Source organism: Myodes glareolus, chromosome 10, assembly GCF_982192425.1.
Source record: "Myodes glareolus chromosome 10, mMyoGla1.1, whole genome shotgun sequence".
Classification (NCBI taxonomy): domain Eukaryota; kingdom Metazoa; phylum Chordata; class Mammalia; order Rodentia; family Cricetidae; genus Myodes; species Myodes glareolus.
In genome coordinates, this window is record NC_142035.1 from 15,689,570 (window position 1) to 15,713,951 (window position 24,382).

At 51.1% G+C, this 24,382-nt stretch overlaps 1 protein-coding gene across 1 annotated transcript; it reads right to left on the minus strand.

The window, feature by feature from the left end:
- Positions 1-6,241: 6,241 nt before the first annotated feature.
- On the minus strand, positions 6,242-23,288 carry Gdap1l1 (ganglioside induced differentiation associated protein 1 like 1). The gene is made up of 6 exons (XM_048440966.3): positions 23,030-23,288; positions 14,508-14,700; positions 13,377-13,550; positions 9,551-9,648; positions 8,724-8,838; positions 6,242-6,610 (listed from the first exon to the last, which is right to left on the minus strand). Exons 1-6 carry the CDS (start codon positions 23,207-23,209, stop codon positions 6,267-6,269), a joined length of 1,104 nt encoding a protein of 367 aa, XP_048296923.1. The 5' UTR covers positions 23,210-23,288; the 3' UTR covers positions 6,242-6,266.
- Between the last annotated feature and the right edge of the window lie 1,094 nt (positions 23,289-24,382).

The following is a 24,382-nucleotide window of genomic DNA, read 5'->3' on the forward strand; positions in this document are numbered from 1 at the left end:
CCACAGGCTCCCCACATGGTCATCTTTGCCTTCTCTCTGGAAGTGAAATGGTTAGAATATTCTAGAGCCCCTCCCCTCCCTGCTGCTAAGAAGAGGAAAGAGTTGTGCCTAGGTTGGGATCTGGAAGGCAGCACATAACCACCCGTGTGCACTGCCAATGCTTACTGAGTAGCCATAGCACTGGCAGTTTTGAATGGGTCCCAAGGCAGAGTCAGGTTGCAGTTTAAGATGCTCTGCCAGCTGAGTTTCACCTCACGACTCCGCAGAGCCAATGGTGTTTAAGTTGTCTGAGAAGTGGGCATGCACTACGTATAAGATAAGAGGGCCAGACAAAGAAATCCGCCCTGGTCCTGAAACCAGAGCCAATGAAAGAAACACAGCCTGGCTCTGAGACCTGAGCTGGTGAAAGAAAGAAATGTTTTAGCCTTGAACCCAGAACCAAAGAAACACGCCCTGACTCTGAAACCAGTGCCAAAGAAACACACTTTGGTCATAGGAGCAGAGACAGTGAAAGAAATATACCCCGGATCTGCAATTAGAGCCAAAAGGCTAAAAAGGGCCAGTGAAAGAAACACAGTTTGGCCCTGAAACCAGAGCCAAATCTGCCCCCATCAGCTAAGCAGAAAACCAACCAATCCCTGTGCAGGGAAACAAACCAATCCCCGAGCAGAAAACCAACCAATTCCTGAACATGAGGTTTAACCAATCTGAGCTCAAGAAACTGAAATCTGACCAATTCCCACCCAGAAAATCTCCCTGGAAAGATTCCGCCCCTAGGAAGCCCTGTATAAGCTCTTGTTTGTTCAGTTTGCTGCCCCTTTTCCACCCTGGCAGAGGCAGCCACTCTCCTGGATTCTTCCCTCCCATGAAATCTCTTGAATAAGGTTTGGAATGGAGTGGAGGAGAGAAGTAACAACTTTTCACCAGAGCAGAGCAGAGCCGAGCAGAGCAGAGCTGAGCCAAGCAGGGCTGTAACACTTCTGCCGGGGAAATCTTCTGCTAGCAGAGCCGAGTTGTTATACTCCTGGGAACCGGAGGAGCCTAACTGTAACTAACAACTTTGCTGAGGAAGCCCTGTCCTGCTGGAGCAGAGCTGTTACACTGGGGAAGCCTTTCCCTAGAACAGGGCTGGAAGCTGCTACGCTTTCTGTGACCTGTGGAATTCCTTGGCTCCAAACCACCAGGATCCCTTTCATTCCGAACTGCAATGCTCACACTATGACACCCACAGAAGTCCTAGATAGGAAAATGCCTGTGTCCCACTATCACCTGGCACAAGGTCGTGCCCTCCTCTGCAGATAAGAATGATCCGTTTAAGAAGTAGCTTCGGGTAGGCCACTGCACACCGGTCCATGAGACACCAAGTAACTGTGCGACCCAAGCTCTTGTTCATGAGCCGGTGTCAGCTGCTCTCAGTCTATCCTTCCAGGCCTGTTCACCCAGCAACACGGCATCCAGAGAAGGTGAGATAGCATCAGGAGTGCCACCTTGCCTCTGCTTCGTCCTACCTCTGAGTTCTCACAGTGGATTCTTTCCTTATGACCAGTTGATAGAGGAAGAAGGAACTCTGGCCTGATACCTGATGGAAGTGGATGGTTGCAGCTCCAAATGAATTCCCTGGCAGGCATTGCAGGAGACAGATGCTTCTAGAAGAGGGAATTCTAAGCAGTACCTCTCGAAGATGGTCCATTTTACCAAGATGGAGACAGAGGTCCAGAAGTATGACCTCATACCCATGCACAGGATTGGTGGTTTGCCTAGATGCTTGGGAAAACGGTAAGAGCAAGACTGGAAGATTGGAAGCAAGTATACCCATGGGGGACAACATGTGGACGGTGCTTTAACAATGAGCACAGGATAGAGGATGATCTGGTCCAGCAGAGGAGAACACTGCCCGTGACTGTTGGACATGATGCTCTGTTTTGGAGATGTCAGGCATTTTCTTTCCCTAGTCACCCCTGTGCCCAGTCAATTGCTCATCCACAGACTGTCCATGGTGCTGAGCTATGGGTTGCAAATGGATTTAACATGGCCTTTCTCCCATCAAAACTGATTTAAAGTTTCTGCTAGGGCCCCATTCACCACAGAAACTCGCCCAGATGGCAGACCAACTAAACTGAGTGTCTCCATCACGGAGGGAACAGTGCTTTTAGGTACTTGTTTTCCAGGTGGGCTTGTCTTCCCTAACCATTGCAGGCATGGGCTCATGAATGCCCTTTTTCCAGGCTTGCTTTTCACTAAAGATCTGAGCAGCTTTTCACTAAAGATGCAGCAGAAGAAATGTGGCTGTGGTTAGACCCGCACCATCGTGGGCTCTCTTAGTTGGAAGCTGGAGTTACAGGACACTGAAGTGGACCGCTGAAGGCTGTGTTCCAGGGTGGCTGGTGGACCCCAGAGCTAGAGTTCTGAGCTACAGGATGCAGCCCCTGCAGTGGGACAGCGGGAAACCCCGAGTCCAGCAGTGCTGAGGCAGAGGTGGAAGTCTTTACCCCCATGACGACTTGGATCCATGTAACATGAAAAGGCCGGGCCTGCTTGTTCGGATTTCTGTCCTGCCCAGCTCCCCAGCTGCTTAGCCCCAAAGAAAATGACACAGAGGACTCTGTAAGTTATAATGCTGATTGGCCCATTAGGTCAGGCTTCTTACTGGCTAACTCTCATGTCTTGATTAACCCATTTTTCTGATCTATGTTAGCCATGTGGCTCAGTACCTTTTTCAGTGGGGCAGCTCACATCCTGCTGCTTCGGTGATCTGGGCAGGAGTGGGAGGAATCAACTTCCTCCTCCCCAGAATTCTCCTGCTCTCTTTGCATCATTTCCACTTCCTGTCTGGTTTTCCTGCCTACACCTCCTGCCTGACCAATCAGCGTTTATTTAAAACATGATTGACAGAATACAGACAATTCTCCCGCACCATATCCAAGTCACAAAATGGTAGTTTCCTGTGGTCGTTCCTCTTCATTATCTGTTTGACTGGATTTAGAATCACCTAGGAGATACACCTCTGGGCCTGTCTGTGATGGCGTTTCCAGAAGGAGAGAAGACCCACCCTGAGTGCGTGTGAGTGGAACCATGTCATGACTGAGGACCTGGACTGACTTAAAAAGAGAAGAAAGGAAGCCAGCTGAGCACCAACATCTTCTCTCTCTCTCTCTCTCTCTCTCTCTCTCTCTCTCTCTCTCTCTCTCTCTCGACAGTCCAAGTAGCTGCCTCATGTTCCTGCTGCCATGCATTTGTTCCATAACAGGTCTTGAACCATAAGCCAAAAATGAACCCTTCTTTAAGTTGATTTCTGGGTAATTTATTATAGCAATAAGGAAAATCAGCTCACTTCCCAGCCTGAAACTTTGGACTTTGATTATTTGAAAAAAAAAATTATTTTATATTTATGAGCATTTTGTCTCAAGGAGGTCATAAAAAGGCGTCTGACCCCTGGAACTGGAATTACAGGTGGCTGTGAGTAGACATGTGGGTGCTGGGAATCCAACTCAGGTCCTCTGGAAAAGCAACCATTTAACTGCTGAGTCATCTCTCCAGTCCCATGGACTTCGACGGCTTAGAGATTATGGTTCCAAGTGGAAGTATATCAATGGTACCATTGAATTAAACATTCAGAGTGGCCATTTTGGGCTTATACCATTGGCACTATATGCAAAAACACGGTCTACTTTCCTGGCTGGGCATATTGGTCCTGACTGGCTACAGGCACACTGGGTTGCTGCTCCACCATGGTGGCACAGTAGATAATGTATGGGAAAGGGACTCCTTCCATATCCAACTGTAAAAGATCAGCAGAAAACATAGCCACCTAAGGACTGCTTTACACTGGGGTATAAAGTCATTTGCCAAATAAGCCACCCCCATTGACTGAAGCACTGTTGGAAGCAGTGAACCTATAGGCAGTGGGAAAGAGAGAAGTCATAAAGACCAATGGTGGCCTATGGGTTGTTTCAGAAATTGACATGAGGATTTTCTCCCATGCATGCGTGTGTGAGTGCGTGAGTGTGTGTGCGTGTGCGCGTGTGTGTTGCAGGCTGACTTGGAGGCTGGCAATAGTGACATCTCATTTGTATACTGCACTATGTGAAGGACTGTTAATGCTGGAACTGTAGGAGGCGTGAGTGGCATCCAGCCTCCTGCCTCCTCCAGAGATCTGACTGATGGAAGGGCTCCAAGAGTCTCATTTCAGAGAGAGGAGGAGCATGTCCTCTTTCGTCATGCATTTAGTCCACTGGGACCCTTATGGTATTGTTCATGAGTAGAACTTTTGTAGACTGAGAAGGGTCTTCATGGATGTCTAGCTAGACCAGTAGGGTAGACAGCACCAGACAGTTTCTGCATCTACAAAGTCTACCCTTGCCCTGTCTTGACCATGGCTATTGGTATGTATATGAATGTTTTGCATACTTAGTGCCCACAGTGGTCAGAAGAGGATGTCCAGTCCCTGCAGGTGGAATATAGATTAGTTGTGAGCCACAATGTGGGTGCTGGGAATTGAACCTGGGTCCTCTATAAGAAGGACAAGTATTCTACACTTTAAGTCATCGCTCCAGATTTTTTGAGACAAGGTCTCAGAAAGCCCAGGTTGGCCTCAGATTCAGCACCGGAGTGACAGTGACCTTGAACTTGATCCTCCTGTCTGCACATCTCAAGTGCTACACTATAGGTGTGCATTGCCAGGCCCAGTTTATGTAGTGCTGGGGAATCAAAGCCAGGGCAGCTTCATGTGTGCTACGTAATCACTCTGCCAATAGAGCCACATCCCCAGCCCTATATTTTTCTTGCAACTTTTCTGAAAATATGCAAATTCTTATACTTTTTTTCTTTTTTTGCAAAATCAATCAAACTATGCTCTCTCTGAAACAAGTTATACCTCTCCGTCTGAGCATTTTAATATGTTTCTTCTTCTTGGAAATTACGGGGGAGCAGGTGTCCTGTCCAACCCCTAAGAGGACTGTAAACAGATGGATGCGAAAAGACTATAAACTGTAAAGTTCTGTGCCCGAATGGAGTAGACTTAAGACCATGTCAGCAGCTTTTGACCATATGTGAGGCTGTGCTCTGTCCTTCCTCATCATCACAGCTGCTGGGATAACAGGCAATTGCCACCTTCCCAAGCTATCTTGTTCTCCCCAAGAGTTGGATCCAAAACATAGCACCTTCACCCCCATTCTGACTTTGGAAACGAGAGTTGGGTAGATCACACGCTTTAGAAACGAAAAGCAACTGCTCCTCCTGGATGCTTTATTGAGGGCTCTAAGCATGAGTGGCAGTGACACCCAGACCCTTTCCCAACATGCAAAAGGCACAGGAAAGTGAGACCCGGGGAGGGGCAGTGTGAAGGAGAGACCCCACTGCATGCAGTATGGGGAGTCTCCGGAAAAAATGGAAAGGCGGAGGTGGTGAGGGATGCACCCCCATTCATGAGCTGAGACCGACCTTCAGAGGTGAGGTTTGCATCCCTGCTCCTGAGCTGAGACCGACCTTCGGAGGGAAGGCCAACATGGCTTTTGCTGAAAAGTCCCACCTTGAAGGGTGAGAACTCAGCTCAAGGGAGGAGTGGCTGATGGCTGCTGCCTTGTGTGGGGGGGATTTCTACTTAAGTGCCAAACCGCACCAGGTGACCAATGAGGGAGTGGGTGAAGGGTGTGCCCATGGAGTTAGTTGGTCCCAGCCATGGAGGGGTTTTGGGGTGCCACTGCTTGGCTTGAGCCAGTGATGTCTCACTGAGTCCTTGTCCAGGAGAAGAACGAGACCCCTTTTGATCTTCAGAGACCTCCCATAGGGACTCTGGCTCTCCAGTCCCAGACAGAGGTACTGGTTAGATGAGTTGAATCTCGATGTTGGCTTTGTCCTATAGAAGAGGTCCCTGCCAAGAGGGAAGGGGAGGCTGGGGTCAGGCTCTCTGAGTCCCCAGCACCTCCCAGAACCTGGGCCCTGCTGGGTAGAACATCCTGGGACTCACCTCAGATCCTAACCAGTCCCCACAGAAATGTCTTGAGACCTTGAATCAGAAGCAAAGGCATTTGGGTTTCTTTTCTCTCGTTTTCTCTCTCTCTTCTCTGGTAGAGCCGCAGCCTCAAATCACAGCGTTGGCAATGTCTATTTCTAAACTATGAAATGTTGTCACACTGACAATACAATGACTAGAAAGAAGGGGCAGGGCGTTCTGTCCAGTGCTCATGGGACAGTGAATTATTGAGAGGGAGTTGGGAAGCACACAGCACAGAGACACCGCCAGTCACACACCAGGCCCCAGCCCAGCTCTAGATATATTTTTTCTTGAGGTACCAGTAGGCAAAGTAGCCCATCCCACCCAAGGAGCCCATCAGGAAGGATGCCCCAAAGAAGGACGGCGGCTTCCGCTTAACCAGTCGGAATGCATTGGGGATAACAGCCGAGAGCAGTGTGGTGTGGATGTCGCCCAGGACTTTTCGGAAGGCGAAGCGTCTCTGGACCCTCTCAAAGAAAGACTGAAGGTTGGGCCGGCTGCCGTCTTCCCAGTATTTCTTGGACAGTCCCAGGAACTTGAGGCGGTGCAGGGTAGCTCCCAGGAGGACGTCCGCCAGGGTGAAGGCACAGCCACAGAGCCAGAGCTCGCATTTCTGCCCTGGAAAGGGAGAGGACACCTGGCACTCAAGCCCTGGCTCTGATCTGCCTGCTGGTGTCTCCAGAGGCCATTCCTTCCCGAACTCGTCAGCAGTTGCTGCCATAGCCTTCCCTTGCTGCCCTCACTCTTTAAGTCAACTGACTTGTGAATTGCAAAGATCTACCTTATTTTCCTTCCTTTCTTTTTCTTTCTTCTTTTCCTTCCTTCCTTCCTTCCTTCCTTCCTTCCTTCCTTCCTTCCTTCCTTCCTTCCTTCCCCCCCCCCCTCTCTCTCTCTCTCTCTCTTTCTTTCTTTCTTTCTATAGGTTTCATGTAGCCCAGGCTGGCTCTAATTCACTAGGTAATGAAGATAACCTTGAACTTATCCTTCTGTCCTCACCCGAGTGTTAGGATTTATAGACTTATACCACCATACCAAGTTTGTGCAATGCTGAGGGGTGGGCATGGGGTCAGGGTGGGAGAAAACCTAGAATTTTGTGCAAGCTAGGCAAGCTTTCTACCAACTAAATGTCATTCCCCAGCCCTTTCTTCTTCTTTTTCTCTTTCTTTTTCTTTTGATTTTGGAGACAGGATCAATAGCCTCAACCTCCAGAGTGCTGGGATTACAGGCTGCAGTACCCCAAACTGTAGATTCACATACCTAGCTGTTGGCTGATAGCTCCACCTAGTGTCCCTCCACATTCCAAAGTAAACATGTCCAACAGGGAATTCTGGATTGTTGCTCCCAAGCCCACCACACACGCCCCAGTGCCAGAGTGGCTTTCCATCCTTCTATTAGGTACTAGAACCTTGGTGCTGCCACAAACACTCTCTTCCATTGCCCCCAGTCAGTGCACCAGTATGTCTTATTAGCTTGATCTTTAGAATACATCCAGACTTCAGTGTCTGCTTCCACTATCCCAGCCTGAATAGCCTCTCTCTCCTACCCACATCTTCATAGTGTTTTAAATAGTTTCCCTTGCTTGGAGTCTACCGTCAGCACAGCAGCCAGAGGGATGCTATTGTGATCTAAGTGGGATCCTGTCAAAACTGATGCCTGGTGGCCAGAGCAGAGCTCTGTGGTACTACCTGTGATGTCTGCCCCACCCCCTTCCTTCTAGGTCTCAGGTTCTGCTTCCCCCTTGACTCTTTACCCACCAAACTGGTCTCCTTGCAGATGCTCATGTCAAACCTGCTCTCACCTCAGGCCTATGCCTTGGCTGTCTCCTCTGCCTGGGGTAGAAGTGATTGGCTCAACTTATCACATCCACAGGCCTCTGCTGTCTTTTCAGGGGGCTTCATAGACTGTCAATTTAAAACTCAAGGGCTGGGGGCTGGAGAAATGGCCCAGTAGTTAAAAGCACTGGATGCTTTTGCAGAGGACCTAGCACCCACACGGCAGTTTATACCTGTCTGTTACTCTAGTTCTAGGGGATCTGATACCAGAACACAGATATACATGCAGGCAAAACCCCAATGTACATTTTAAAAATACCCTAAAGGGCTGGCTCAATTAATAGCAGGCACTAGGCCCTGGGTTTGAGCACCTGCCCTGAATAAAATGGACATGGTAGAATGGGTCTGTAATCCCAGCATCTGAGTGATGGAAACAGGAGCATCAGAAGTTTGAGGTCATTCTCTGCTGCAAAGTGAGTTCAGAATGAACCTGGGATACTGGTTAATGGGGCAGAGTGGTGTGGAGGGAACACCAGGTTAGGTGGGGGTAAAGCTGGTATGTCAGGATCAGAGACCTGCTCTGTACAAGGGGGAGCCCTAAGACAGCCCCTGCAGGGCCAGGTGAGACTGTGGGTGCTGACAGCCACTACAGCACGCTTTCCACACACAGGAGCAACACATGTCACGTGCTGCCCACCCTGAGTACTCTGAATGTCTCTCATGTCACGGGGTCCCAATAAATCTGCCATACTCCCCACTCTATATATGGGAGACAGAGGTCCTGGTGCAGGGAGGGACTATAACCTCAGCCCTATAACCTAGGTCGGCCTGACTCACCAGCTCCTGACCCTAACCAACTGGGAGGGCTCTAGGATCTCCAGGAGAAAGAGGCTGGAGGATGGCAGAGTGGGCAGGGGAAGCAGGCAGGCGGAGCCCTTTACCCCTGATATGATACTCACCCTCATTCTCGAGTTTCCGCTTTTCCAGCTCTGCCTCAATCTGGTCAAGCACCATAGCCAGCTCTCCAAGGATCTTCTTCAGGTAGCTCACATCATCGTGTTCCAGGATCTTGGCCTAAAGGCCGAACAGGCATCTGCTCAAGCATGAGCTGGTCTCATGGGAGCCATGACACCCAGAGGTGGAGGAGGATTGTCTAACCTGCCTTCAAATACCCACTCTAGTGTATAGCATGGCCCACCACTACAGTGCACCCTCTTCCAGGACTGAGCCATTCCAGTGAGCTTGGCCACCTTGCTCACGTTCCCTGGCACGGGGCTGGAGCAATGCTACCACTGTTGTGTGCTAGGAGTACCAACGCTCTTTTCCCAGAGAATGGCTCTCTGCCAATGAGGAGCTATCTTGCTTAGAAGCACATGGAAGATGATCCCCATCCCACCAGGCCGTCTATAGCCAACGGCTGCTGATGAGAGGGTACTAAAGCATGGCCAGCTATATGGTGCCTTTTACATCCCAGTGCTCTCTGTGGGGACAGCTGAGGCTCAGCCCCACCCTCTTCCCTACCTCTCCCACGTCTTTGGAGTACTCTTCCCATACGGTCTGATACAAGAACCTGTGTTCAGGGCTCTGCTTTCAGAGACAACATAACCCAGAGGCTCGGAGTGGGGGTGGGGGAACAGTGGCTTTCCATGGCCAAACCGTCACGATATGGTAGACGAAACATGATTGGAGGATCAAAACAGTACCCTTTCCAGGTCAAAGCATCTACTGATCCTCCATTTAGAACCTTCTTCTAGTAGGAGGGAGGGGACATAGGCAGGGCACTCACCATAAGCTTCTTCTGCTTGGAAAGGTAGGGCTCAGAGAGCTGTGGTTCCTCCTCATGGTCCAGTTTCATGAGGTCTGTGGTGGCATTGGCTAAATGTCCTGGAACAGAACAGAAAAGGTCCTGTCTCCCTGCTTCCCGGGGCCTCTCCTTCCCACATGACCAGGAGAGGGCCACCTCCCTGGGGTACAAGGGGCCAATAAACCTTGCTGTAGAGGATACTGTAGCTTTGAGGAAGAAGGGGAGGAGGAAGAGAAGGAGGAAGATGAGGAGGAGGAAGAGAAAGAGGGGAGCACAAGCAGGAGAAGCAGGAGAAGGAAGAAGAGGAAGAGGAGGAGGTGATGCTGGAGATGTGTAGAACTTGAAACCCAGAGTTGTTCACCTTCCCAGAATTCCCTCCCCTCCAAAAAGCCAACCCTGCCTGAAGGTGTCCTCAGAGGTCCTCTCCTCAAATCAGATCCTGTAGGCTTTTTCTACAGCACCCTCACATTTACACGCCTTGTTCAGACGGCCACATTTACACGCCTCGTTCAGCCCTTCATCTCTCAGCGGACACCTTGTAGTCTCTTATTTGAGTGAGTTTCACAGAGTTTCCTATGTAGCCCTTGCTGACCTAGAACTTGCTGTATAGACCAGGCTGGCCTCAAGCCTGTGGTGATCCTCCTGCCTCTGTCTCCTAAGCGCTGGGCTAGAGGTTTGCATCACCCCACCCTTCTCGCTGTCACCCCACCTCTTCCCAAGGGCTTCTGTGCACACACTCCTGCCCCTGCCCCTGTCTACAGCTCATCCTGGGCCCCTCCAGGTAATGTCTCAGCTCTCAGCTTGCCTCCAGGAACCCTGGGGTCCAGCTCTCTCTCAGTTGTTCTATCTCTCATTGAGCTGCCCCCATAACCCTGTCCCCGCAGGGTACATCTCAGTCACTCAGATCACTTCCTATGCATCAGGCCACTCCAAACCTCTTAGCCCACATCTCATTTCCTGGAATAACCATGTCCTCTATTCTCTTTCTTTTCCTATAATTTATTTATTTTGATTTTTATGTATATGGGTGTTTCACCTGAATGTGTCTGTACACATGTGTAATACTCTAAGAGCCCTGAAGAGGGTGTCAGAGCCCCTGGAATTGGAGTTACCATTTCAGTTGCCATGTGAGTCCCTTGCAAAAGCAACCTGTGCTCTTACCTGTTGAGCCATCTCTCCAACCCCCAAACCCTCTAGTTTTGAAAGCCTCTTTCCTGATCTAGCTGACCTATGAATCTATGACCTATGATGAAGCGCCCCCTTGTCATCCAGGTCCGACCTCAGAGCCTTTGTTCCAGCATAGGCTCTGGCAGACTTCCGCCAGGAGATGCAAACCTACCAACTGGGGTTGCCACAGCACAGCCCTGCTTATCTACGGCCTCCATGAAAAGCATCCCTCGCACAGCGCAGTGCACAAGTCGAATTGTTTGCCAGGTGTGGTAATTTGATGATGGCGCGCTCATCTACCTCAGGGCCTCGGAGCTCAGGCTCAGCTGTGGCTAGATGAGACTCACCTCTGTTCTCTGAAAGCCCAGCACAGGCCTGGTCCTGAGCAGGGCTCACTGAGTGTTGAAGAAAGGACGGGGTGGTCAAGGGTGTGAGAAGCTGCAGCCGTCAGGTGTCTGTCCTCTGAGGTTGCCTACCTCCTACCATGGACCTGATGCAGTCCCAGTAAACACTGCGAGTTCTTCTAGCTCTAGGCTTTATTAACGCTCCCCAATGCTTTCTGAATGTGAAGGTCAAGCCAGTCTCTCTCTCCGTGGCTGCCCTTGGGCCTGTCTTTAGACTACGGGGAAGACTTTGGAACACATCCGCAGCCACTGCAGACTGACTTTGCTCCTCTGTCCTCCTTGAGGTTTCCCTTTCCCCCCTCCCTGTGGGATCCCAGTGCTTCCTCAAAAGGGTGAAAACTGGGCCCACTCTGAACCCTGCTGCCTTCCAGGTCCCATGAGATGGCTGAGGACAAGATGAGGGCAGTGCCCACAGTTCACCTGGCCACTCGTTTGAAGGATCGCCGAGGCTTCACACCGCCTCTCTCAGGACTCCGTCTCTGGGAAGTGCAGAGCTGCTCATGTCAAGGCCCACAGCTGTTTCTCTGTAAAGTGAGCCCCTCCTCCAAGCCTGCTCATCAGAGTCACAGGAGACCCTGCCCTGCCCCATGCTCCAGCCGGCCCTGCCCACCACCCTGCCTTTGGCTCTCCACGTGCTGCACCTGTCCTACCCACACCCTGACAGGATCTTCCCCCTTGGATGTCGCCACAATTCCAGGTCCTAGGACTAACATCTTCTGTGACCCTGGGACCTCTGTGTTGTCCTGATCCTGATACTGGAAGCATATTTAAATTGTTTTTAATTAATTGATTTGTGTGCAGGTTATACAGACAGGTTGTAAACTCAAGCAAGGGTAGAAGATGTGCAATCAATGTAAACCTCTAGTCAGGTGTGGCGATGAGCATGCCTGTAATCCAAGCTCTTGGAGGTAGGAGGGTCAGAAGTTCAAGGTCATCCTCAGCTATGTCGTGAGTTTGCGATCAGATTGGGCTATATGAGACTGTCTCAAAAACTCCCAAACAAAACCAATCCATAATTACTTCTCTATCTTCAGACTCTCGGCTCTGCTCCCTGGAGACCAGCACTACTGCAGAAACATTCCTTGCACCAAGAGCCCAGGGGCATTCTTTAGAACTTACTAGAGCAGATGGCACGCTATGTGTTTGGTCCTCTCCCCTTTCTGTCACTCATTAGCATATTTTTTAGAACATTCCATGTGCCTATTATTTTTCAGTATAACAGCATCATGATGAATTTACTCCACCTCCAATTTGTAGACATCAAGGTTGTTTCCAATGATGGCTCTCACTACGCTGTGGTGAGAAATTTGTATCCACTTCTTGGTGTTCAAGTGGTGCCTTGGGGTAATCCTCAAGGCATGAACATCTTTGGCATTTGGTACCGAGTGCCCTCACCCCCACCCATCGCTGGCTGTCCAAGTCTCCCCAGCTTGCACTGTCACTACCTGACCTTGTCTCTGCTCCCAGAAACTGTCACCCTGAGGTGGCAGAGGCTGTGTTTATCTTTGTCTGTTGGCATCATCACCGGGACCCCACTGGAACTGCTGACTGAATCGGGGAGCAACAGCATAGAGATGACTCCTGAGTCTCCCTCAAGGGCTGAGTTCCACAACCTGACCCTTCCCCACCTTTGCACAACGGTGGGACAGAGGATGGGAAGGGAAAGGAAGTGACCACTTACTGAGCATCTAGGATCTACTAGAAACGGTCATGACTTCTCTGCCTTCAGGGCCACCAATCGCTCTAGCAGAGTCTAGCTAATCCCTATGAATAGACTATTGATGGGTCATCTGACTGGATCTAATTCCGTTCATTGATTATGGGTAGGCTGGCAGTTAGGAGAGTACATGGATGACCTTGGATCAGAAAACAGAGACCTACTGGGTGTCTTGCCATGCCTGGTCGGCCTTCTGTGGGAACCTTAACCCTAATGTCACTCAGAGTTCTTGGCTATCCATGTGGGGCCCTTTCCCTTGACCTCAGGTGTCCACAGCTGGGACTTCCCAGGTCTCCCAGGCCTGAGAGAAGAGCCACTGGTGGGACACCTGTGCAGTTATCTGAATGGGTGGCAGGCAGGAGTGGGGGTGCACAGGGAGGAAAGACAAGAGGGAGAGAGGGAGGGAGGGGAAGGATGACTAGCGAGACCCAGGGGTGGAAGCATGAGGTGAGGAGGGAGGACCTTCCTTAAGGAAAGAAGCAGAGGAAGGAGAATGGAGGGCCCGGTTGGGCAGACTCACTGCGGATCTCAGCCGTGGCATACTTGGGGATCATGGAATCCGTGGTGAGTTCCGGATGCAGGATGCAGCCGTGGGTGTAGGCGTCCATGGGCAGTGCATCCAGCAGCTCCCGGTACTGTAGCACTCGGGCGTGTTGCGGGCTTCCCACCTCGGGCATCAAAGCCACCACATGCTCTGTGGATACCACCAAGGGCTGGAGCAAGGTCCTCATAGGAACCCGGAGCCCCAAGTGTCATACTCGGAAGTCCCTGACCTACCCTCTGGGACTTGGCCACTGGCTGTGAGGAATTCTGATGACCCAGTTGCTACTCTGGGCTTCACTAGGCTGTCCCTCATGGGTCCAGCACTTCCCGGTGTCAGATAGTAGCCGGGTAGAGGATTGTGTCCAAATGCTGCGTGCTTTCCATGGGCTGAAAAGCTGGACGCTTAGAACTTAAACCTCCTCAACTTGGCAAATATTATTCACATTTATGCTTCTTTTTTGAGATGGACTCTCAGTATGTATCCCAGACGATTCTCTAACTGGAGAGTCTCATGCCTCCGCCTCCCAAGTGCTGGGAGTACAGGGCATACACATGTGCCACCATGCCCAGAAATTTTTTATTCTGTTTTTAAAAGAAGTTGTTTTGAAGTTGGGTCTTATGGTACACACCTTTAATCCCAGCACCTGGGAGGCAGAGGCAGGGAGATCTCTGTGAGTTCCAGGCCAGCCTGGTCTGCATAGTGAGTTCTAGGCCAGATAGAGCTACATAGTGAGACCCCCATCTCAAAAAAATAAAATCTTGTTTTGAGTTGAGATGGGTCTCATGTAGTCCAGTGTTGCCTCCAACTCAGCTATGTAACTGAGCCTGGCCTTGAACTTCTGGTTCTCCAACTTTCGCCTACACCTCCTAAGTGCTTAAATTACAGGCATGCGCTACCATGTCCTACATGCAAATTCTTATTCTTAAAAATAGTACAAGCCTGGGCTCTGAGCTCACTGTCCCAGCTGCCTGAACCTCTGCCTGTGATTTCTTGGGGGAACGCTGAGTCCTGCCCATGACTCAGTGGCTTGCTTAGGTTCAAAGATGGTGTCTGAGACCAAAGGATCGCTGTGGTACACCCTGTCCACACCTATGGGACACAGCATACCTCCTGTGAAGGTGCGTTCCACGTAGTCAATGATCTGGTCGTAGTCACTGATGATGTTGTCCCGGTGGATAATGACCGGCACCTCCTCACCCAGGTTGAGCCGCATGAACCAGGGCTCCTTATGCTCGCTCTGGGGCAGGCTGACATCCCTCTCTTCGCAGGCCAGGCCCTTCTCGGCGATCACCAGCCGCACCTGCAGGCGCCAGGGTCAGAGCGGGGGGAAGGCGGGTGGACACAGGGGACACTCTGCCCGGGTGGGGGAGGCGTGCAGGAAAGGAGGTCAGAGGTCACACACAAGAGGGGACACTTGCTTGCAGCCCATTCTTGGGCACTTGGGCAGGGGGCTGTGGCTCAGGGTCACATGCTTGGAGGTTGGAGAGAAATGCAGCCCTAGGCTGATACACAGGGCCGTGCTGCCTGGCGGCCGTGGGGCTATCCTGTCGGGCTGGAGTTCCGGCTGTGCAGATGTGGGCAGACTGCCTAAGCCCCTAGGGCCAAATGAAAGTATTAATAGTTCCAAGTTTGTGTCTAGCACACAGATGGTGCTCAATTCATGTTTATTGTTGCCGTGATGCAGACACTCGGGGTAGATCTGGCCAGGAACTTCACAGAAATTCCAAGTGCCATTATAACCAAGAGCTAAATGTCTCAGTTGGTCGGAGGAACAAAGCGAGGTAGAAGAAAATGTGCCCACATCCACACCATCAGACACTGTCCCGTCTCCATTGCCTGATGGCACGTTGGCAACAATAACCAGAAAAGGGCAGAACAAGGGGGCAGCTACAGTCACAGGAGGGTCAACATCGTGACCCATGTCACACAGTCACTTAATGGCCAGCTTACAAATTGGATGTAATGGCTCTGGACCAGGGCCCTCTTTCTGAAGACTTCCTCTAGGGAGTTGATGGGGCTAACCTATCTTGAATCTTCCCTTATGTCTCTAGGAGGCCAATGTGGCTGGGTACACTCCTGGCCCAGGCTGTGCCCGGGAACTGGAAGATGCCTAAAGCTCTTGTAGCCCAGGTGCCCTCACATGTGGGGTGAGATTCAGGAAGGAGGATGGTCTTGTCCTAGATCGCTGGAAAGGGGATGGTGGCAATCCACTCCTGCCCTCCCGTCTTTTGGTTCCAGTCCAGGGCCAGGAGGCCAACCCCAAAAGAGGCAGAGGCCATTCATCTCCACCCCACCAGAGACGATAAGTCCTGGGCCGAGTACCCCCACCCCTCCGAGCCTCCAGGTATTAGAAGAGTGGCCTAGGGGCAGAATCACGGACTCGCTGTGTCTGTTTCTACCCAGAAGGAGGCTTTAAATGCACCCTGACTCCTGGGAGTCTCCTGCTGTAGGGAGTCCTACTGTGTTCCCTCAGAGGGCTGTGGGAGGAGTGAGGGTTCCATCCTGTCTGATGCTCTAGTACACTGTAGAGGATGTGTCTTAGCTACTGGGATTAGGCCAGGTATTCTGGCTTCCGTTTGTCAACTGGACAGAAACTCGAGTCATTTGGGAAGGGGAACTCTCAATAGAGAATCCAAGAAAATGCCTCCATAAGAACCGGCTGTAGGCAAGTCTGTAGCGCACTTTCTTGATTTTGATTGGGTGGAGGGGGACCCACATCCCTGTGATACCCTGGCCAGGTGATCTGGGTGGTATAAGAAAGCAGGTCGAGCAAATCATAGGGAACAAGCCAGTAAGCAGCTCCCCTCTATGGTCTCTGCTCCAGTCCTTGCCTCCAAGGTGTCTCCTTGCTTGTATTCCTGCCCTGACTTCCGTCAGTGATGGACTGGATGTTACCTGAGAGCTGTAAAGCTGAAATAAACCCTGCCCTCCCAGTTGCTTTTGGTCAATTCTGTTTTCATCACAGCAACAGAAAACGAGGACACCAGGTTTGGGAGACAGAGAGACTTGGGACTGAAGCCTCGCCCTATTGGATGCTTGTGGGATTTGACCACTCTGATCTCTGTGTAGCCCTGGCTGTCCTGGAACTCACTCTATAGTCCGGGCTGGCCTTGAACTCATGGAGATCTGAATGCTTCTACTTCCTTGGGATTAAAGGTGTGCGCCACCACCATCCAGCTGATGACTCTGCTCTCTGATAGCATATAGTTTGGTAAGGGTATAGTCTGTAAGGTGTGGACAGAATCCTAGCACAGTCAATTCGTGGTCCTAATATGGACACATCCACATATATGCGTGCGCACACACACTGCAGCCCCACTTGGTACCCTGGAGCCCTTCATGGCCCACACTCACAGCTAATGTGGGTACCCTTCCTTCTGTCTGGTGGCTATGCATAGAGAGAGGTGATTCACCCTGAAACTTTCACCACACCTTCATTTACTCCATTGGCCCAAAGCTACTTCTATAAGGAGAGGCTGCCTTCTAGAATTGGGTTAGAAATAGGGACCCAGTTCATCTTCCTGGCTCAGCTGGGTGGCCTCAGCTGTCACTGACCCTTTCTGGGCTCCCTTTCCCCCTTCTTCTTTCCCTCCCTCCCACCACCTCCCTCTGAAGTAATGGGAGGGGTTTCAGGTTTTCAGGTTCTGTAGGAGGAACCATTGCAGAACGAACAGCCTGGGGCAGCATCTGTTTGCTCAAGGCGTGTGGGTGTAAAAGTATGAGTGGGCAGCTGTGTGTGCATGTGTATAGTGTGCTTATGTGAGTGGTGAGGAAGTGTGTGTACTGGCTTGGTAGTGTGTGTGTGTGTGTGTGTGTGTGTGTGTGTGTGTGTGTGTGTATACATGTGTGTCTTCATGGGCAGGGTGTGTGCATGTGTATAGTGTGCTTATGTGAGTGGTGAGGAAGTGTGTGTACTTGGCTTGGTAGTGTGTGTGTGTGTGTGTGTGTGTGTACGCGCACGCGTGCAAGTGTATCTTCATGGGCAGGGTGTGTGCATGTGCATATATGAGCCCATGTGTGTTTGGAGGGGGGGGATGCTGTACTGTGTAGAAGCCCCTAACCGTTGAGGTGGAGTTGGGCAAGAACAAATTCCTGGTCCCTTCTTCCTATGTATTCCAGTGACCTTCAGCCCTGCCAAGCAGGGGAGGGAGTCTCTGGTCAACCTGGGACTTTCCAGTGACTGGAAAGAAGCCCAAACCAGGCCTTTGCCCTTGCCCTTGGCCTTCTGCCCTGACAGAGCACCTTTCCCCAGAAGCCACTCTAGGCTGTTCCCTGAGGCTCCCTTGAGGGAGTCAGGTATGGGCTTCTGCCTCGGACTATCTTTAGTGACACGGTAGCCCTGCTTGGAGCTGCCTCGGGTCACTCTGGCAGACAGCCGAGGAGACTTTCACCTTTAACGGAGCTGAAGGCCAGAGCCGTGTGCCATCCTGCAGGGGAGGGAACCCAGACCCAAGGGAAGGGCACAAAGCCACCACAGCCATTTGTCACTCAGTCTCCTGGAGACTTGGCTAGAGACCCAGGGGGTCACCATCTCTGGGGAAGCTATCTCCTTTGTGGGTACCTGGAAGGTTTTCTGGTGCTTCATTGGGGTGGCTCAGAGTGGGTGGTCATTGGGGTGGCTCAGAGTGGGTGGTCATTGGGGTGGCTCACGGTGGGTGGTTGTGATGATCTAGGTTAGCTTCTCTACCCAGTAATACAGTTGCTGTGTGACTTTGTGAAAGCCACTCAGAGTCTCTGAGCCTTATTTCTATTTCCAACGTCCCCTCCCCTTAATACTATTTATGAAACAGCTGCCGGCTCCCCGAAGTAAATACTTATTTTATTTTGAGACAAGGTCTCTTGCCCAGGCTGGCATCTACCTCCTTAAAAAGCCAAGGATGACCTTGAACTTCCACCCCCAGTGCTTGAGTCACGGATGTGTACCACTGCACTACATCAGACACCAGTGGCTTACAAACTCATCACTTTCCAGTACTGCTCATTGAGCACCCACGAGCCAGGCCTTGCGCTGAGAGCTGGAGTCTCTGGGGTGAACGTAACGGACCCCTGTTCTGCTATGATGCTCCTGCAGGACAGATGGAGGGAAGATGCTACGACACCAGGGCAGCACCACAGGTACAGCTTCCCACAGGATGGTGCGTCCGGCAGGCCTATGAGGATGGAGCATCTCAATGAAACTCCAACAGGGTAACGGGATGGTCCACACGAGGTCCTGGGCAAGGGAGCTCTGGAGGAAGAGCAGCCATCGCAGAGGACGAAGCAGGGCTATAGGGACACATCTGAATCAACGGGAAGCCAGTATGGGTGGGTGAGGACCAGGAATGCAGTACAAGAGGGATTAGGTACTGGGGGCTTAATGAAGATTCCCAGACTCAGGCAGGGGGTACATGTGCAAATAAATACAGGGACTCCATGAAGTCAGGCATGACATGTCTCTTTTCAGTGATGGAAACTACCTGGCCGCTGTCCTCTCTTCAAGGATGTGGGCAATAAAGTCTGGTGTGGGCGTGGCTTCACAGTTGTGGTTACTCAAACTATGTATATAGTCACTGGGACTTGAACACGACCTGCTGCCTGATCGTGTTAGATCGTGGGCTAGTGCAGAAAGACATGCCATTCCATAGAACAGTGGCATTAAAATATTTCCAGAGCTATCCTTGAAAATGACTGGTTTCCTGTCTGCTCTAATAAGCTCAGTGTGGTACATCATTCAGCTGAAAACCCTCTGCTGAGAAGGGTTCATGGGCTTTCTGTAACTTCCTCCTCCTGACTTTCTACCAGGTTAGAACCCCTTAGGGCCATTGTGAGGATGCTGGGTCTCTCTGTAGGGAGTAGGGTGCTATTGTGGGTGTTGGAGCAGGATGTGCTGAGCATGCAGCAGGAGGGTTGGTAGGGAGTGTCCAGGAGTTTGAAAGGCGAGGGGGTCAGTTGCCCCTTATAGTTCTTGCCTGGTGTTAGAACTGGTTTTTGCTAGACCTAAGACTTTTAAACCTTGGGAGCTGAAGGCTGGAATATAGGCTTTTTTAAAAATCTTTGTTGTAATTTTTTTTGGTCTTTTAAAAAGTTTTTGGCACTACAAGATTCTGTAAAGAATAGAAGTGACAAATTTCTGAGACAAGGTTTCACTGTGTAGCTCTGGCTGTCCTAAAACTCACTCTGTAGACCAGGCTGGCCTCGAGCTCACGGAGATCTGCCTGCCTCTGTCTCCTGACTGCTGGGATTAAAGACACGTGCCACTACTGCCTGGCGATACGGGTTTGTTATGGGTGCAGACAGGACAGTGGCAGGGCCCACGAGGATGGAGAGGAGGAATCTTGAATCACGTATGTTGTAGGGGGCCAGGATGGCTTGAGATGCACTTTTCATAGAAATAGCAAAACCATCACCAGGCCACTCTCTTACATCCTTTCTCCTGTGCCAGGTGCGATCCTGAGAGACTTTTGTGGACTAAACCTCATGCTTCCTACAGATACTCAGGGATGTGTTACTAGTACCCATGAATACCCCAGCACTGTCCATATACGAACTTTACAAAAGGAAACAAGCTCAGATACTATGAGAGACCTGGCAAAGCTACTCAGTAGCAAGTAGCTTAGCTCTTAAAACAGAAAAAAGGGCAGGTATAAGGACAGCGTGTTTTGTGTGCACATGCGTGTGCGTGTGTATGTGTGTGTGTGTGTGTGTGTGTGTGTGTGTGTAGAAGGCAGAGGCTACTGAGGAGGGAAAAGCTGTTCTTTCTACATGGGAAAGGAGGGATCCTGGCAGGTTGTGGTTTCTATTTTTTTTTTCCTATTGAGGAAACTGAGGACCAGAGAGGACCAAGAACATTTCCAGTTAGTGAAACTGTGGTCCTCTGACTCCCTGATTTTTTGCCCCCCTCAGCCTCCCTCCTGTTTTGAAAGGCAGAGGAAGCTGGAGAAGGAACATCCTTAGGAGACATGCTCACATTCCCCATATGTAGTCACAGCTTCTCCCAAGCCCCTTGGCCTCCAACCATCATTCATGCTGGTGCCTGAATATTCTCTGTCAGCATGCAGCTGTGTAAGGCAGGCGCTCCATGTGTGACCATGCATAACAGCTTTCAGTCCTCACAGCCTCATACAGAGGTGCTATTGCTGCCCATAAAAGGCCAAACAAATTGAAACCTAGAAAGTTTATGATACCCACAAGGCCATGTGGCTGAGAGGCACAAGGACCTTGAATCTGGCATGGCAGATTCAAGCATCCTTGGCACATGCTTTCTAGGTGATGCTCAGAAGCCCATGCGCTGCCCCCTTTCAATGACTTTTACCTCCAGTTTACCAAATGTCTAACTGAGATAGCAGAGGCAAAGTAATGCATACTTATTATCCTGCTAGTCATGGGCAGTTCAACTGCCTGGCCCAGAGTCTATGCTTCGGGGTCTTACATGGTCTTGCTGCCCTTGGCATTTGCTACAGTCCCCAGTGCCCACAGGGGTTGCCATCACTCTTTGAAGTAGGCCATTTCTATAAGTAACAGCTTGGTACCCCCAAAGACAGCTTTCCCAGAGGCACCTGTGGGGAGAGTCTGTTGCAGGCATGGCCTCAGAGCCAAAAGGCCAACGGGATGCTCCTGCTGAGTTCCTACTGCACACCGGACCCTTAACAGACACTTGTGTTCTGGAAATCCTTCAGGAAATCTACAAGGGCTAGGGAGAGGGTCCTGCTTGCAGGTGAGGGTGTTAGATCACAGTCAGGGGAAGTGACTTGCCCAGAGTCACTTAGTGGGTGAGTGGCTGAGAGATGAACCAGCCATATGACTGCTGAGCCCATCCTCTTCCCGTGTGCTGCTTTCAGGCTGCTATGCCTCTACCCTGGTAAAGAAGGGGGATGCCTAGGCTAGCTTGAAAGACACTTAGCCTAAAGGAATGCTGATGTGAGCAGTCCCTTCCCTAATTCCAGCCCACCTATGCCCTGTGCTCAGTCCCAAATAATGGGGGAAGAGCAGGAAACCCTCTCAAGGAGCAGAAGGGGGGATGCCTCTCCCTGCCCCACATTGTCCCAGTCATCGAGGCCTGCTTCCTAAAGGTCTGGCTTGGGGAGGTTCTGGGATCTGGAGGTCAGTCTGACCTGTCTCCAAATCCCCAGTGCCGTCTACAACCCAGGACATGCTCAGCAAGCAAGTAGGTGCTTGGTAAGCACATGCAAAATGCATGGACAGGTCTCGGAATGACCTTGGCTAACTTTGACTTTTCTTTATCTAGTATTATTTTATTTTTCTTCAATTGCCCAGAGCCTCATGCCTGCTAAGCACAAGCCCTGCCATGGAGCTGCCCCCCATCTCATTTCCTCACACTTTAATGAATCCTCACAGCCTTATTATTAGACCCTTCATCCCTCCCAAGACAGCAGCATCAACACTGTGCACAGTCTTACTTCATCTTCACAGTAGCCCTCTGCAGAAGCGGCCACACGCATCCCATTTTACAGATTAGAACACTGAGTATTTGGAGAGGCAAACGGGGGCATCCAAAGTCCATGGTGGGCCAGTGAAGAATTCTCTCTAGACTCTGCCTGACCTCAGACTCTAAACTGAGTGACCAAACAGTGATGGTTGGACCAACCCTTCTCAGCATCACCTCTGTGGGCCTCTATACCAACCAAGCCATTGGGGGCAGAATCAAGCAGGCTGTGTCTTACCAGGATCACGAAATGACTTCAAGGCTCAGTGGGGTGTGAGTAGAGCCAGCCTGGAATACTGTTGTGTCACCCCTTAAACAGCCCTTCCAGCAACTCTACCGAGTGGCTAAAGTTCCTGGTGGCTATCATTGCCGCTATCACTATCCCATTTTCCAGTTTATAAAACTGAGTCTGGGCCAAAACACAAATCCAAGTCTGGTTTCCAAAGCACTTATCTTCATCAACCTCCCAACCCCATGTGTAAAATAAATGTATGGAATGAGAGGACGCGAAAGAACTGGGCAGCCAAATTACAACTCTGCCTTGGCCCTCGCGGGACCCTGCTGTGGGCTCTGGCCATGGTGCTGAACCCACAGGCTACAGGCTGTTCTGCTACTCGGAGAGACTGAGTCCCTGGGAGGCAGCTGGGGCGCCGTGTCTGGTCTCACTCCCACTAAGCGGGAAACCCAATGATAGCACTAGGGTGTACTTTCAACTGCTCCGACCTCAGCAAGTCGGGAAAGGGTCGAAGGGACCAGAGTCAGTCTGTGCCTTTAAGAGCAAAACACAGATCTGATGGGCAAGCCAGCTGCTCTGAGATGGATTAACTCCTTCCTTCTCAGCTCAAGAGAAAAGGGTGACGTCTAGGGACAGACTTTCTAAGCCCTAGATTGAAGAAGACCCCCGCCAGAACCGAGGACCTGGGAGCCATGCGCTGGGGGCTCACGGCGTCTGGAACAGCGGGTGGGAGGGAAGGCTGGCCCAAAGTGAGGCTTCCACGGTTCAGCCCCATCAGGCGGTCTGCCGGCAGGGCCGGTCTGTCCCCGGCCTTTGTCTCTGTTTAGGTGTCCCCAGGAGGGAATGAGGCCTAAGGAGATGCTCCTGGAATTGGGGCTGGACTCTGCTGCCGGGCAGGACAGTCCCCCGTGCCACCTGCCCCTCGCGGCGGTCCCCTCCCAGCCTCCAGTCCGCACCCTGCGCCCCCTCTACCTTCTGCGAACTGAAGGACTGGGTCCAGTGGTACAGAACCAGGCTCTCCTTGGGCCAATGGGCGGGGCTGGCCGCCTCGGGCGCGTCGGGGGCCTCCACCGGCTTGGCTGCATCGCTTTCCAGCGCCGAGATGGGCCACCAGCTGCAGTTGGTGGGGGTCAGGTTGTTGGGGGTCGCCATGACAGCCCGCGATCGGAGGAGGAAGGAGGCGGCTCGGCGGCGGCTCGCTGGCGCCCAGCATCACATGGCCTCACCGAGCCTGCCCCTCTCCCTCCTCCCCCTCCCCGCGATGTCATTACTCACTGGGTGCAGGGGGAGGGGCAAGGGGATCCCGGGGCTCTTTCCTCCTCCTCTCAGCTGTAGGTCCTCCCCGAGGGCCCCAGGGAGCGAAGGATGCTGGAAACAGAGGCGAGTGGGCCGTACCCCCAGAGTACTCAGCTGGGCAGTCACCTGCCAAAGACCCTACCATCTTAACACATTTGTGCCTCTCAATCTTACGAAAGCACCTCTTAGTTTAGATAAATGGCAATATAGAGGCCCATTTAACCCTTTTCACGATTAGCAGGAATGATATAATTCCTACACCTTCCCAACCGATGAAGAGTTGGAATAGATTATTGGCTGAGGTTAGGATGACTATGGTGATTAGGAATAGGAGAAGATATTTGATGAATCGGTCTAGATTGGGATCTGAGTGTATGTATCATATAGAAAATTCTATGATTGATCAATTATTAGTGGGACTAGTCAGTTACCGAACCCGCCGATTATTATTGGTATTACTATGAAGAAAATTATGACGAATATTTGGAGATAGCTCTATTTGAAACTGCCGTTTTCTGACTTACCCCTCCTAAAGGGCTTCCAACAGCAGAAGGGATAAACTACAATCTATTAACCACATGGTTGCTTATTCTCTACCCAGATACCGCACTAAGGGTTTTAACCGTTGTCCAACCTTTTGGCCTGTTTTACAGAGGAAGAAAGGAAGGCTCCGAGGAGAAGTGACCTTGCTCAAGGTGATTGAGCTGTTAACTGGGGGAGCGATTCAAACTCAGGCTGGCTGTATGCAGGACGGGACCAGCTGGTGATTTAGCAGCCCTGCAAGCAGCAACTCAAGCCTGTTAAAGAATCATGTTTCTCAGCTATGTGGACGTGATGAGAAGGGAGAGGTGCCATTAGTGTCATCCTAGGTCACACCTTTACCCCAGGAGATTGAGCCAGGTAGGAGTCTACCTTGTGCTTCTTTTGTGGGCATCTTGAATGTTATTTGGAACTCTCTATAAAGTTTCTTAGTGCACCCATGCTTCTCTTGGTGAATCTTTTTTTAAAGATGTATTTATTTATTTACTT